This window comes from Theobroma cacao, chromosome 9 (genome assembly GCF_053813885.1).
Source record: "Theobroma cacao isolate CCN51 chromosome 9, ASM5381388v1, whole genome shotgun sequence".
Taxonomy (NCBI): Eukaryota; Viridiplantae; Streptophyta; class Magnoliopsida; order Malvales; family Malvaceae; genus Theobroma; species Theobroma cacao.
In genome coordinates, this window is record NC_142647.1 from 50312939 (window position 1) to 50325967 (window position 13029).

The 13029-nt window shown below is 39.9% G+C and overlaps 4 protein-coding genes and 1 pseudogene across 5 annotated transcripts; 3 read left to right on the forward strand and 2 right to left on the reverse strand.

Annotated features, from left to right (window-relative positions):
• The first annotated feature begins 159 nt into the window (after positions 1 to 159).
• LOC18591088 (non-specific lipid-transfer protein 1-like) lies at positions 160 to 1008 on the forward strand. The gene is made up of 2 exons (XM_007017018.3): positions 160 to 731; positions 819 to 1008. The coding sequence occupies exons 1-2, from the start codon at positions 256 to 258 to the stop codon at positions 826 to 828; spliced, it is 486 nt and encodes a 161-aa protein (XP_007017080.1). The 5' UTR covers positions 160 to 255; the 3' UTR covers positions 829 to 1008.
• Positions 1009 to 1910: 902 nt separating this feature from the next.
• On the forward strand, positions 1911 to 2709 carry LOC18591089 (non-specific lipid-transfer protein 1-like). The gene is made up of 2 exons (XM_007017019.3): positions 1911 to 2332; positions 2437 to 2709. The coding sequence occupies exons 1-2, from the start codon at positions 1983 to 1985 to the stop codon at positions 2444 to 2446; spliced, it is 360 nt and encodes a 119-aa protein (XP_007017081.1). The 5' UTR covers positions 1911 to 1982; the 3' UTR covers positions 2447 to 2709.
• A 1247-nt stretch (positions 2710 to 3956) lies between these two features.
• BZIP52 (basic leucine-zipper 52) lies at positions 3957 to 7239 on the reverse strand. Its single transcript, XM_007017020.3, has 4 exons — positions 6509 to 7239; positions 5354 to 5486; positions 4806 to 4890; positions 3957 to 4665 (listed from the first exon to the last, which is right to left on the reverse strand). Exons 1-4 carry the CDS (start codon positions 7108 to 7110, stop codon positions 4298 to 4300), a joined length of 1188 nt encoding a protein of 395 aa, XP_007017082.1. The 5' UTR covers positions 7111 to 7239; the 3' UTR covers positions 3957 to 4297.
• A 512-nt stretch (positions 7240 to 7751) lies between these two features.
• Positions 7752 to 9299, forward strand: LOC18591091 (RING-H2 finger protein ATL74 pseudogene; annotated as a pseudogene). The gene is made up of 2 exons (XR_016028376.1): positions 7752 to 8000; positions 8301 to 9299. The product of XR_016028376.1 is annotated as an RING-H2 finger protein ATL74 pseudogene (transcript).
• Positions 9300 to 10557: 1258 nt separating this feature from the next.
• LOC148761073 (uncharacterized) lies at positions 10558 to 12172 on the reverse strand. Its single transcript, XM_088809888.1, has 3 exons — positions 11531 to 12172; positions 11094 to 11197; positions 10558 to 10964 (listed from the first exon to the last, which is right to left on the reverse strand). Exons 1-3 carry the CDS (start codon positions 12146 to 12148, stop codon positions 10700 to 10702), a joined length of 987 nt encoding a protein of 328 aa, XP_088666014.1. The 5' UTR covers positions 12149 to 12172; the 3' UTR covers positions 10558 to 10699.
• Positions 12173 to 13029: the final 857 nt, after the last annotated feature.

Below are 13029 nucleotides of genomic sequence, written 5' to 3' on the forward strand. Positions count from 1 at the left end.
GGTCCTACGGCCCAAAGCTCCACGTCCAACCATCACAACATCAACACTTATATTTTTTTTGAGAAGGGTCATCTCATTAACAAATCAAATGCTCGAATACAAATATCAACACTCATTTGTTGTTATTTATGTTCCAAATTCAAATCATTGTTTGCGTATGATGATTGGAGTGCAAGACCATTTTGGATTCTCTCACTTGTGATTCTCAGCTAATCTAATCTCATCTGATCATCAAACGCAAAGAAAAATCTTCTAATGCCAACAATCTTGTTAATGGAAAACTCTTCCTCCCCAACAACCAGAAACTGCCCTGGCCCAACCCATGCACTCTATAAGAAGGCTAGAGCCAGCCCCATTCGTGGATCGCATAACAAATTAAGCGGCAAAAACATGCCAAAGGTGGGGTTGATGCTCTTGCTTGTTTCCATGTTGGTGGCTGCTGTCCCTCGTCATGTCAATGCAGCCATAACATGCGAAGAGGTGACCTACTATCTTATTCCATGCATTGGCTATGGTGTCTTCGGAGGGACAGTGGCTCCAAGTTGCTGCACAGGTATCAAGACTCTGGACGCTGCTGCCAAAACCACGGAAGATCGCAGGGAGAAATGCAACTGCGTTAAGGAAGGTGCCGCCAGAATCCCTGGACTCAACTACACCCGTGTTAATGAGATCCCTGGATTACGTGGAACTACTTGTCCTTACAAGGTCACCCCTGATGTGGATTGCTCAAAGTATGTAGGCTTTCCTTCTCTTCTTGATCTAGTACTGAATTGTTGAGTGACTTTCTTTACTAAATGCATGACCTTTCGCTGCTGCAGGGTGAACTGATCAACTGAGCCTGCAAGAGCTACCAAGGGTGTTCTGTCTTTTATGATGAAGATGAAGTTTCTTGTATCTACAGTAATTTCAGTGTGAAATTTAACAAATAAGATCATGTTTGGCCATATTTACAGTTCAATCTAATAATGAACTTAGTTTCTTTGATCATTGATCAAGAAGTAATTCATATGTCTTCTGCCTACAAATATTACATATATACATATATATATATATATGCATGCATATATATTATTGCATTCTGTTACGTGCCAGTTATGATGTAAGAATACCCAATGGCTTCCTCTGTTAAGAAAGCATAGGAGGAATGCCTCAAGTTCTAAAGTCAAATGAGCTACTGCACCATCCAAACTTCAAACATACATTGATCCTTAACTTTCTTTAATGGCGGGTAAAGTTTCCATTTGTTCATATCTAAATGGCAGAGCAAAAAAGTAAAATAATGTCCCAGAACAAAAAATGAAATATCAGGAATGTTTTTCCAAAGCTCCTCGCATTAGATGTAATCAATACTATACGATCAACAAAATAATTCCAAGGAAGAGAACAAATCTTATCATTAACTTTGCTCTGAGTGCCTAAAAGAATGAGTGCATGGAGGAGGAGAAGGTTTATGAGTTGGGCGGGCACGTTTTAACCAAATATGAAGCTGGGGCGACGCCAATTTCCCATAGATAAGATAAGGTACTGAGGTTGTTTCAGTCATCCCACCTGTTGAGGTTGCGTGATTCTATCACTCACTTGTAAGTTCTAAGCCGCTGCCAGTTCATTGAGCATCCAATTGTCAATGGAGCTCCAAAATCAACTTACGCAAAGCCCTTCTCAACAGGAAGGATGATGACCACTTTGGACTCTCTCACTGACAGTCATCTTAACGGTAGAAAATTCTTCTGATTTGAATTTTCTTTATTGTCCGATTACCGACAATCACGTTAACTGCAATATCATCTGAACTTTAGCCATAATTTTCTGCCATCCATTTTGACTAGGGATACCATAGCTAGATATCTCCTGGACCAACCACTCTTGTCTCTATATAAACGCAATAGCTAGCAAAGTATATACTCATTACAAATCAAAGTTATACATAGCAAAATTTCTTTAAAAAAAGAGTTACTACTATATATAGCAACACAAGTAAAACCATGGCTTGGTCTAAGGTCTTCAAGGTGGCATTCGGGGCGCTGCTGGTTTCCATGTTGGTAGCCGCACCTTATGTTAATGCAACCATATCATGCGAACAGGTGACCAACTGGCTGACCCCGTGTATCACCTACGGGCTCTTTGGGGGCACCGTGCCACCAGGTTGTTGTGAAGGCATTAAAACACTCAATGCTGCATCCAATACCACTGAGGATCGTAGGGCTCAATGCAACTGCGTTAAAGAAGGCGCTGCGAAAATCCCTGGACTCAACTACGACCGTGTTAATGAGCTGCCTGGTAAATGTGGAACTACATGCCCCTACAAGCTCAGTTACGACCTTGATTGCTCCAAGTAAGCCCTCTTTCTCTCTTTATAATCATAAGTAATTCCCAGTGTTACTGTTACACTAACTTCAAGTACTGATTGCATGGTTGTGGATTGTGATTATGCTGCAGAGTAAACTAAGCGTGTGCGTACGTGCAAGGATGTATGTTCTGCACCCACAAACCGAAGATAGAATAACAATTAAGTCTATCTCCTGCTAGACTCATTCCTAATTCTAGACTTGGGAGTTTAATAAACTGAAACTTGTATTGTTGCAGCCGAAAATAATGATATGACGATAGCGTTGCTCATGATAGGGTTCTATGTAATGAACTTCTCATGAATAATAAAGCAAGAAAATACGAGTACTGCTACTGCTACTCTTTTCTTTTGTCCACTGATAATTATTGGTGTTTTATACTTGTTGCACATAATTATTAGCATGGTGATGACTTCTTACTTACACACATAATGAGATCTGCATTAATCTATATTGCTGATGAGGAACCCGGTTGCAGTATGTATAAAAAGTTGATACAATTCTATTATGGGAATGGATCGTGCAGATGGTTGATGGGAATCATTACTTAACTTTACCAGCTAATCTCATGGTGACCAGGTGATCATGAGAATCTAATTAAACATTGCCAGTCAATTGTCAAGATAAGTGATTCTACAGCACAACATGGAAAATAGGAATGGCTTCTGCGAATGCAAACGGAAGTTTCCGAATGGAAAATTAATATACAGTGTAACAAAGACAAGACGATCATTGTAAACAACAAACCGAAGCTGTAATTGGAATTACGTGGAGACACTGTGGTTCTTGGCACGAAAGGCCAATCCATGATAGGACCCTGTCATTTACAGATATATTGTCATGGCACAAGGCATTTCGCTCAAAATGGTAGCCGCCAACTTCTACTTTAGTTGGCTGGCCCCCGTATGAAAAGACTTGATAGATCATCGTTCAACGCTTCATTACAGGCACGATTAATGCATCATCATCTGGTCACTTCCTTTTTTTCATTTTAATTTTCTGCCCTTCATCCTACACTAACGGAAAATATGAAATAGAACCAATCCTACATCATTGTCAATGAGTCAGTTTATGGACGCAACAGAGCATTATCGTCTTATCATCACAACCTTGAAAGGTGGGACCAACTTGTCAATTGATTAGGCAAATGCACGACTAGAGCTAGAGCTTGCTAAGAAAACTAATTCATTGACTAGGTCTCTTGACTCCTGGGTTGAAAAATCAATTGCCTATCAAGGAGAGAGCGATCAACACTATTTCCTACCCACTTTGGCAATCAATGGCGGTGCATCTCAGGAACCACCAAGCTAGGCGTTCATGAGAAAATGTTGCCAGATTTTCATCAGCCAGGTTAGTCAAAGTGAGTAAATGATTCAGCCCAATGTTAAGCAGAGTCCATACTTTTGCATTTTCCTGTAAGTTTATTGGGGAGAAAGTTTATGATTGCAGCCATGGTTTAAGCTAAATGGAAAGGAAGGCCTCAAAAACGTGGAGAAAGGATGAAAAGGGACAGTGTGAAACAAAGAGAGAACGTCAGAAGCCTCGTGCTAATCATGAATGAATGTTCGGGAACGATTAAACACAGTTAACCAAAGATCTTAACAAATAAGATAAAAAGAAATGGATGTGATCATGGTAGTATCTCATCACTAATGGGAATAGGTTTTCATTCCCATACATATGTTCCATCAAGCCAATAGAACAAAATTTGAACATTGAAGAAAGAACCCTTGAACAACGCATAAAAACCTAATTAAGAAGGTCTCCCTGTTTCTGGGAAAACCCTAAGAATAAACAATCAAGACTTGATCCCACAACCATGAATGGAATAAATAATAAAACAAATGAAGAGTATTTTCTCTAACCGACTGCATGTCAGTCTATTAACAAACGTTACAAACCTATCACACAACAATGAGATAAATAAGTCAGCGAGTCAGAAGCCAATGGTGTCAAAATGTGAAGCTACTTTCACTGGCAGAAATTGATGGCCCTTCAGTTTTCACAAGATTGGATCCTTTACTACTGATGTCTAGCCCCTGTAATCGTCCAAGAGGATCATTTTGCATAATATCTGACAGATGATGTTGATTCATCTGAGGTGGATGGTAAGTTGACATAGTAGATTGAGAACCAGTGAAGCTTGGCAACTGCATGTTCTGGGGGCCGGCAGCTCCTTGTTGTGGTGGAAGTGATAGAAAAGTTGAGGCAGTGTATGGCATTTGGTGCATTCCCAAGCTAAATGACTCCGAGGGGCTCATTATTTCCCCAGTGGCAATCTTAAGCCTCTCAACTTCCTTCTTCAGAGCTTCATTCAGTGCTGTATGATATTGAGAGCACCATAAGTTTTACCAATCATTCAGGCAAAATTGGTGCCGGTTGGCATTATAATATATAGAGTTTCCACAAGTGATAGTATCAGTTCCAGAACAATATAACTAACGGAGGTATGGTGCTTACCATCACGCAACTGAGCTTGTTGCTCCATAGCTTGTAACCGAAGCTTAAGCTCTGTGTTTTCAGTACTCAAGCCAGTTGTATCCCTCTAAATGACCAACAAGAAAAAAACTGTCAAAATAAGCATTACCATGTATATGCTTTTGAATTGAAAGGTCTGGCATGGCAACAATGATATAACATGAAAACCTTGATCCTATGTTTTTTCAACTGTAAGATGCCTGCCTGTATCTTTGCCTACTTAAAAGCCCATTATTGACGGTAAAGATAATTAAAAAAAACACACATCACAGCATTCCATACCCAAGATGACCATCAGCTTTAGGAGTTATGCCAGTATCTTAACTTCAATAAAATGTGCAAGAGTAGACATTATGCAAAATCAATGAGATCGGAAGTAAAAAAGTCTACAATCAAAACATAACTTGGCAATGTAAAACAGCCCTTTTATGTGATAAAGAGTACCACTGTGGCGTAAATAAAGTGGAGATTGTTTCTTCAGAACTAAGGTCCGTAAATGATTGCGAAACTCAAAATCTACAAAGACAAACCTGAAATAATGTTAGCTGAGCAGAAAGAGTGGTTGCTTCTGTTTGAAGGGTCTGAACTTTACGCTCTAGTTCTAGAATATAGCGGGCCTTCCTCTCTTTTGAGCGAGCCGCTGACTGCCGATTTGCCAGTATTCTATCATTAGAAAGAAGCATTGTCACAAGCATAATCCTAAAAGAAAAACAAATTCCTGAAAAATGGAAATCAAAGCTAAACTTTCCAAATTATACAAGAGCAACTTGCAAACCTATGATTAGATGAATTTACAATCAATAAACTAACCTAAAACGCTTAGACTTGAAAACAATAGGATTATCTCAATGGGAGCTATAATGAGGAACAATTAAAAGCGCTACCACTTCATCGAGGAGAACTCTTTAAGAAAAGTAATATGAGAAGGAAACAGGGCAGTTTGTAATGTTAATAAATTTGGTGCACAATTTGACAGAGTACGATTTTCATCAATGTATTGGTCATCTAAGCACTTGCAAGGAAGAAAGGGTTGAAAAGAATCACTATAAACTAAAACAAAAAAATGGTATGCCTTCTCTCTGAAATATAGGAAAATGGAACAACCACTTGTGACTAATTCATACGAGATTGAAGGAAATTCCAATTAGAAATCAATATATATTGAGATCTAGACAAGAAATTCATAAGTGAACTAAAGACTTGACATGACAAGCACTGTATTCAGATCTTAATTCAGGAGTTGACAACAAGGATGTTAATTAGATTTACTCGAGTAGTTTGTTCAATCAACTTAAAGTGAACTAAGCCATTACTACTTGTAAAAAGAATTTTTCTTTTTGAAAAAAAAAGATGAATAATAATCTTATATAAAAGAGCAAACTTGATAATAAAAGTAATGGCTTTAAGTTTGTTTTGGTTCCATGAAAATTGGGCCAAATTTGAAAACAAAAAAAATCCTTTTTTTTTCTCTTGGTTTCCAAAGATCATGTCAACATGCTAGCATTCAATTTAGTCCCAAGGACATTTTGCTTAGGAATTATGTCAACAACATTGAGGTTGCTGATCTGGTTTTCTTGGAAAAGCAAAAGAAACAATTTGTAATCACCTTAACATTTCTTGCAAAATCAATCTTTTCTTAAAAACAAAAAACTGAAAATTGTTTAGAGGAAACTTAAAGAAGGAACCTTTTAGCACGCTTGGGATCAAGGTTCCAGAGTTCGGCCAGCTTATCAGGAGGCATAGCTTTCTTGGCCTCCATTACCTCTCCGTAAGCGCTACCGTCCACCGAATTACTATGCCTGTGTCTAGGCCGAGAAGACGTCGCAGTGGTGGATGACGACGTCAGCTTCTCCCCCTCACTATGATCCGTACAGTTGGTGCGTCCATTTGTAGCTTCGGAGGAGTTGAGCTTGTCCACGTCAATGTAGGTGGAGAAAAGATCATCCTCGGATCCCATCTCCTCGAAGCTGGCGGTGGACGATCCTCCCCCGGCGTTGATCGGATCCGAGGGCGGAGAGAGATCCATCATCATGATGGACATGTCGTCAGGCAAGCGGAAGCTCATCTCCGAGTGGGCCCTCCTGTGGTGCCCCCCACCTCCTCTCATGAATGCACTGCTGCTGCTGCTATTGCTAGGATTATTGTTGTTGCTGCTTTTGTTGTTGTGGTTGCTGCTGCTGCTGCTTCCAAACATCGCCGTTGCATTTGGTTGCGGACCCGACATTCTCGTGATCGAACTGGAATTGAAGTTGGGGCCGGGTTTCGCTTGCGGATCTTGGATTTCCATCACCACCGCGATTCTTCTTTTTCTTCTTCTTCTTCTTCTCTCATTGAACCACCATCATAGAAATAGAAACAAAATAAAAAGAAATAAAAATGGCAGTTTCTATAACCGTGTAAAATGGCCTCTCTTTCTTTTTCTTTTTACTCTATTTTTTCCATTACAATGAAAGAATTTCTTTACCTTTTATCAATAATAATAACAATAATAATAGTAATAATAATGTAAAAAATCCAATCATCCTACTAACTAAACCACGTGTGCCCACTGTTGAATGTCCATGTTAACACACAACCCATAGATGCTTTAGGTCCAATAACTTTCCACGCGCAAATAGGTTAAAGGCCCATGAGGGAATGAGCCCTGAGCCCCTGACCACGATGCACACAGGCGTTGAACAGAGTCCAGCGAGAAGGCCTCTCAAATGGGTCAGGATTTGCAATTATCATAGGATGGGAAGGGAATAGAAGGGGAGGGTAATTAGCTTTAAAGCATGTTGCCGTCACTTTCATTCTTAATCAAAATGAAAATTGGGTTGGGGAAAAAGAGTAAAAAGCAAAGCATGAACGTCCAAAATCATTATTGTGTTGGTGGGATCAAACATTTCTGTCACTAGAGTCTCAGCCAAAATCATGAAGAATTGAAGCCATGGCCATTAGCTCGAGAAGAATAAAAAAAGGCCCACCAAACTCACAAATCTAACATTCGTGACCACCCCAAAAATATCTACTTCATCTTTATCCCTCTTTCTAGATATATATCTTCTCATTGCTGCTATCTAACATGCTACTGCCAGCCTTAATTTAGAGATGTTGAACTTTTCCTACCCTTGAGCATCTTTCAAGTATGGTAGGAGGGCGAGAAGAGCGTTCATGGACAGGGACCATTAATATCAGGTAAGTAAGGAAATCTCTTCTTTCTTATTATCTTTGAGAAAGTCATTGAATATGGCAAATGAGGACCATTTTCGTTCAGTTGGCTGGATTCCTGTATTCTCTGGTCCCAAATTAAGATAATTATCATTCCTAGGCACCCTTTTATCTATTCCTTGGTGACCAAGCAGATACTCCAGTTTCCATGGTTTTATCTGGTTGGAATATGAGCCAGCATATCTGTAGCCTAAAAGATCTTCAGCTACCTTAACCCAAACATTAAGGGAAAAAAAAATCAGAATTGAAAATCCCCGTTTCCCGCAGTTTCCAAGTTTGGCTGCAAGTTGCAAGTCGGAGTTCTTTATAGCAAGCCATGGTGACTCCTCAATACCGCCCACATCGGCTGTTCCTAGACATGGAAACCGCGATGCCGCCAATCAGCTTAAACAGTACTATTGGCTCCTACACCAGTGAGGCCAATTTTGACAACAACATGGTCATAGTCCTAGCAGCTTTGCTCTGTGCATTGATTTGTGCTCTCGGGTTGAATTCAGCTGTCCGTTGTGCTCTAAGATGTGGCTACAGTTTTGGTTTTGGGACCCCGGAGCAGACCCCAGCACGCCAGCTGGCTTCTACTACAGGCGTCAAGAAGAGTGCATTGAGCCAGATTCCAGTGGTAGCATTTGGATCGGGGCTAAATCTTACCGTGACAGATTGTCCAATTTGCCTTGGAGAGTTTGCAGAAGGCGAGAAGGTCAGAATTCTCCCCAAGTGCAGCCACGGTTTTCATGCTAGGTGTATAGACACATGGCTGTTGTCAAACTCGTCGTGTCCATTGTGCCGGCAGGCCTTGCTCGATAATACAACAAGCTGCAATGCAGAAGAGGTGAATTTCATAGTCGGGTTGCCTGAAAATGGGGCAAGCAGTGGACAACCTAGCTTGGGGGAGGGGGAGCGACATCAATGAGGTGACTGTAGCTTGATTGATCGCAGAAAAATATCTAGCTAGGAGGAGCTTCTGTTATGCTCTCGGAAACTTTTGTATTCTTCTGTCGGGTGAAAAAGAGAAAAGCTCCCGTGCCCACATCCCTCTCTCCTGTACTTTTCCATTTGCTTCTTACGAAGGAGTATACAGCTCTAAAACTGGTAAAATAATAGCACTAGTTAGCAAATTTGGTTTACACATCACCTTTAAGACAATTTGGAAATATTAGTATTAGTTATTAATGTAGGATTAGACCGGTCTAGTGAAGAGATGTACGTAAAGTTTAATCTAATAATGATACTATTTGACGAGGATTACTGATTATGCTTTTAGACCAATCCCTCGTGTTTCGACAACTCATCCTTAAAATCCTATAAATGCTTGTTATCTATTTTGGGAGGGGGCTTCACTCATTGAAAAAGGAAGGTTGGAGGAAGCCTTGGATAACTGGAGTAAGAATGTTGGAATTTCCATTATATTCTTTGTTTATCAAGTCTTTTGGCTCTAGTCATCACACATAAATTCGCAGTTGGTTTTGATGTTTACACATAAATTTTCTTTCCTCGTAGTTTCCAATGTTTTCCATGTTTTTCCAATTGAGGTCAATGTGGCTATCGTTTCCTCAGCATAATTTTTTTTTTAAGTCCTCTCTGCCGGCCATAGTCGAGTATATGTGCTCAACATTTAGTTGGGTTAACCATCTTGCGTAATGTTGCATAGACCCAATTTAGTTTCTGTGTAGTGTGTTAACCCAAGCCAAAGTATCTATAGGTCAACTATCTACAAAACCTCGCCAAAAAGAGTTTTATTCTCGTTGGGTTTTCGATTCCAAAATTGGAGCTGTTATTCACATTGGATTCAAAGTTAAACAGAGAGCAGAAGCCAGAGTACCCTGTAATTTACAAATTGGCAGTAGGTTCTATAGAGAAATAGAAAATTTCTCCTTATTTTACCAGCATCCTAAGGAGGTATTTCGTTTTTGTCTTTATATATATATATATATAGATATAGATATAGATAGATAGATAAAAGGAGGGTTCAATAGAATATGAATGGCAACCACAGACTCAAGGGTTCTTTGAGATGTACAGAAGATGCTGACGACTTTTCTTTTGAATGGCAACGGCAGACTTTGAATATTTATGACTCGGGTTCTTTTTTGATGCAACCACCCGGGGGATCTGGGCATTTATGGGGTAGGCTTGTACCGTGTGGCTACTCCATAGTTATGTTCAGTTGCTAGGGAGGTGTTGACTTGGAAGGTCGTGTACAGTTTACGACTCTGCTAACCTAAATTGTTAAGAGGGTGGCGGGTTTTGCTTTTGTTTGTCTTTTGGAAAGCTATAGGAAGGGCTCTGTTGTTTTTCTGGGAAGAGTATCGTAGGCTTTGTGTGTTTGTGATCTCTTTGTTTACAGCCCTTGGGGACTGGTTATGTGATGATTAAGGTCTGTTACCCCCAAATAGGCGAGTAACAGACTTTAATCAAGCATGTACTTCTCCCAGAGGTGATCCTTTGGTACCCTCTGCTTTGAAATGAACAACAACTTTCAAAAAAAAAATGTGAAATTTATAGCATCACAAAAGTAAAGCATCCTATTACTGATCCCTCACTGAATGGGTTGAAAGAATTGCGAAACCAGCAACAACATAAAGATTAAAAGAGCAAAACGAATTAGTGCAATTTTGGCAAAATATTCATTATCATAATATATGTGATTGGAATAAAACTTGGGAACTCTATAAGGGGAGGTGGTGATGAGTAGGAGTGTAAGGGGAATAGGCGGGTGAGCTTGCGACAAAAGATGGGGCGGCACTAGTAGCATGAGCCCTGGTTGGAGTCCTTGGTTTTGCGGGGCTTCTTGATCTTGGCATCATGGCACTGCGCCCATATGCTCTCTCCCCGCTCCTCCGAGGCCCTTTCTCTGCCCACTTGAGCTCTGCTTGCTTCACGCTACTTGGATACCTCGAACAACAACCCATCTTTCCTGCTCTTTTTATGTACCTATTCAATCAACCATAAACATCAACAGGCACATTTTCTTATTATTAGCGAATCGGGCAAAGCAACGTTCCAATACTTACTGATCATAACTGATGGAAAATTAAATGGCTTGGGCTTGGGGTAAGTTACCTTTGGCTGAATCTCCTCCCCAGACAGAGAATGCACTTTCTACCCTCTGTCATTTCTCCCATGCCCATACATACGCATTGCCTACAATAAACCCTTCCACAAACCTGCAAAAGCATACTAGTATCACTTGAATCTTGGTCTCAAAGACAGAGGCATAAGTATCTATATAGGTGGACGTGACAACTAACTGATGATGAACGTGATCTTAGTTGACGTGTTTTTCATGGCAGCATAAACTGATTAAGCATCAGCTTTCAGCCATATAGTGTTTTAGTTAGAATATATGGATTCATTTAAAAGCAAAATCTGTGGTCTGTGTTTAGAATGCGTGTTGTTGTTGTTGTAAACATTTGTAAATTGTTCTCAGCTATAGGTTTGGATAAATCAAATTAAATAGCAACACAGTATCTCATTTGATTAGTTTAATTAGCACATACCAGGCATCGATGTCGGAAGATGTATATAGAAGTAGTGCAGATGGTGCATATATTGGAGTGAGGAATCCCAGGCCGGCGCCTTTGCCCTCTTTCTGGATAGTTAGACGCCATGCTTATAACGCTTTCATCATCGTAGGCCATGCTTCTCTCCACGCCATGCCTAAACTCTGCCAGACCTCTTGGACTAGTTGCATGGATACGGTGACTTTGATCATCAGTACCATACCGATGACCATCCCATGCATGCATGTTTTCACCATCATGATGACGGTGGTGATGATGATGATGATGGTGACCCATGTCTATGTGTGAATCAAAGTTGTCATCTTCATAGCCACGTTCAAGATAATGCTTATGGTGATAATGGCTGTGATCTTCGGTCGCTCGCAGGCCTCTGTTGAAATCAAGGCTGGGTTTGGTCAAGGGCGATGCTTGTTTTGGATTTTTGGCTTCTTGAAGGGGTTCCACGCTGGTAGATTTCTTCTTCTCGGAAGCGTTTGCCTTTGGCTTCATATCTGCAAGGTCTTGGAAAGTGAGATTAACGGAGTCATCTGGGATTCCCAGATACATTTCTTCAAGCTCCATCCTGGCCTTTGCCAAAGTTTCCAAGTCCCCCATGAGTCTGCTGATGAATCGTTTTGCTTCCTCGGAGACAGTTGGAGAGAGGCTTGTGGGAGAATGAATTGCTAGAAATTAAGAAGGTTAAAAGGGTGTTCATTGGAAATGGAGATGATTATAATATAATGCAAAATATGCTAGCTAGGCCGGACTTGACGATGTCCTCCATCCTCATTTGATAATGATTTTGGAGTTGGAATCAATGTAACATGTACATATATTCACCTAATTCCCACCATAAATCCTACTTCCATTCGGCTGGATATGGTGACAGACAAAGATTCATTGCAACTTGACCCACAATTAACCTGAAATATATAACCATGTCGGATGGATTGTTTATATCAACCCGACCAGAAATAGGACAAAAATCTCCGCCGGACCATTTAAATACAGTGGCAATAGTAACCATGTCAAACCCTATATTTGTCGGACATGGTGGTTAGAATCGATGATTAAGTGAATACTAAGGCAAACCTGTCACATTAATCAGCGTGTAAGATGATCATATGCTACATATTAAACAAATGCACTTGTTTGACAAGGAACCATCTCGTCTTACGATTTCGATCTTGGTCTATGTTCACCTTACACTTGTACTCAAGGAAATTGTGTATTCGTACAAAACAATTTATATACATAACAAAAAATTCAAATTTTTTCTCAAACAAAAAGATTCGAAAATTCGTATATTTTCATATGAAAACAAAAAAATTATTCAATAAAATTAAAATCGTATCTTAATTGATCGAATATTTTTCTATTAAAAACAAAAAATAAAAAAAAATAAGAAAGTAAGTTCTTATCACGTAACTTTCCCGTTATGAAAACATAATGAAAGCAAACCTATCATCATTAAAAAGCAAAGGTTGAAAAGCTAA

Excerpts from the sequence above, each read along its gene's own strand:
- LOC148761073 (XM_088809888.1), bottom strand. The coding sequence starts at position 12,148 with ATGGGGGACTTGGAAACTTTGGCAAAGGCCAGGATGGAGCTTGAAGAA. Across the intron at positions 11,198-11,530 it reads TCTTCCGACATCGATGCCTG|GTTTGTGGAAGGGTTTATTG; the intron begins GTATGTGCTAAT and ends ATGCTTTTGCAG. Across the intron at positions 10,965-11,093 it reads GGGAGGAGATTCAGCCAAAG|GTACATAAAAAGAGCAGGAA; the intron begins GTAACTTACCCC and ends TTGATTGAATAG.
- BZIP52 (XM_007017020.3), bottom strand. The coding sequence starts at position 7,110 with ATGGAAATCCAAGATCCGCAAGCGAAACCCGGCCCCAACTTCAATTCC. Across the intron at positions 5,487-6,508 it reads GATCCCAAGCGTGCTAAAAG|AATACTGGCAAATCGGCAGT; the intron begins GTTCCTTCTTTA and ends TTCTAATGATAG. Across the intron at positions 4,891-5,353 it reads CTCAGCTAACATTATTTCAG|AGGGATACAACTGGCTTGAG; the intron begins GTTTGTCTTTGT and ends TTGGTCATTTAG.
- LOC18591089 (XM_007017019.3), top strand. The coding sequence starts at position 1,983 with ATGGCTTGGTCTAAGGTCTTCAAGGTGGCATTCGGGGCGCTGCTGGTT.
- LOC18591088 (XM_007017018.3), top strand. The coding sequence starts at position 256 with ATGCCAACAATCTTGTTAATGGAAAACTCTTCCTCCCCAACAACCAGA.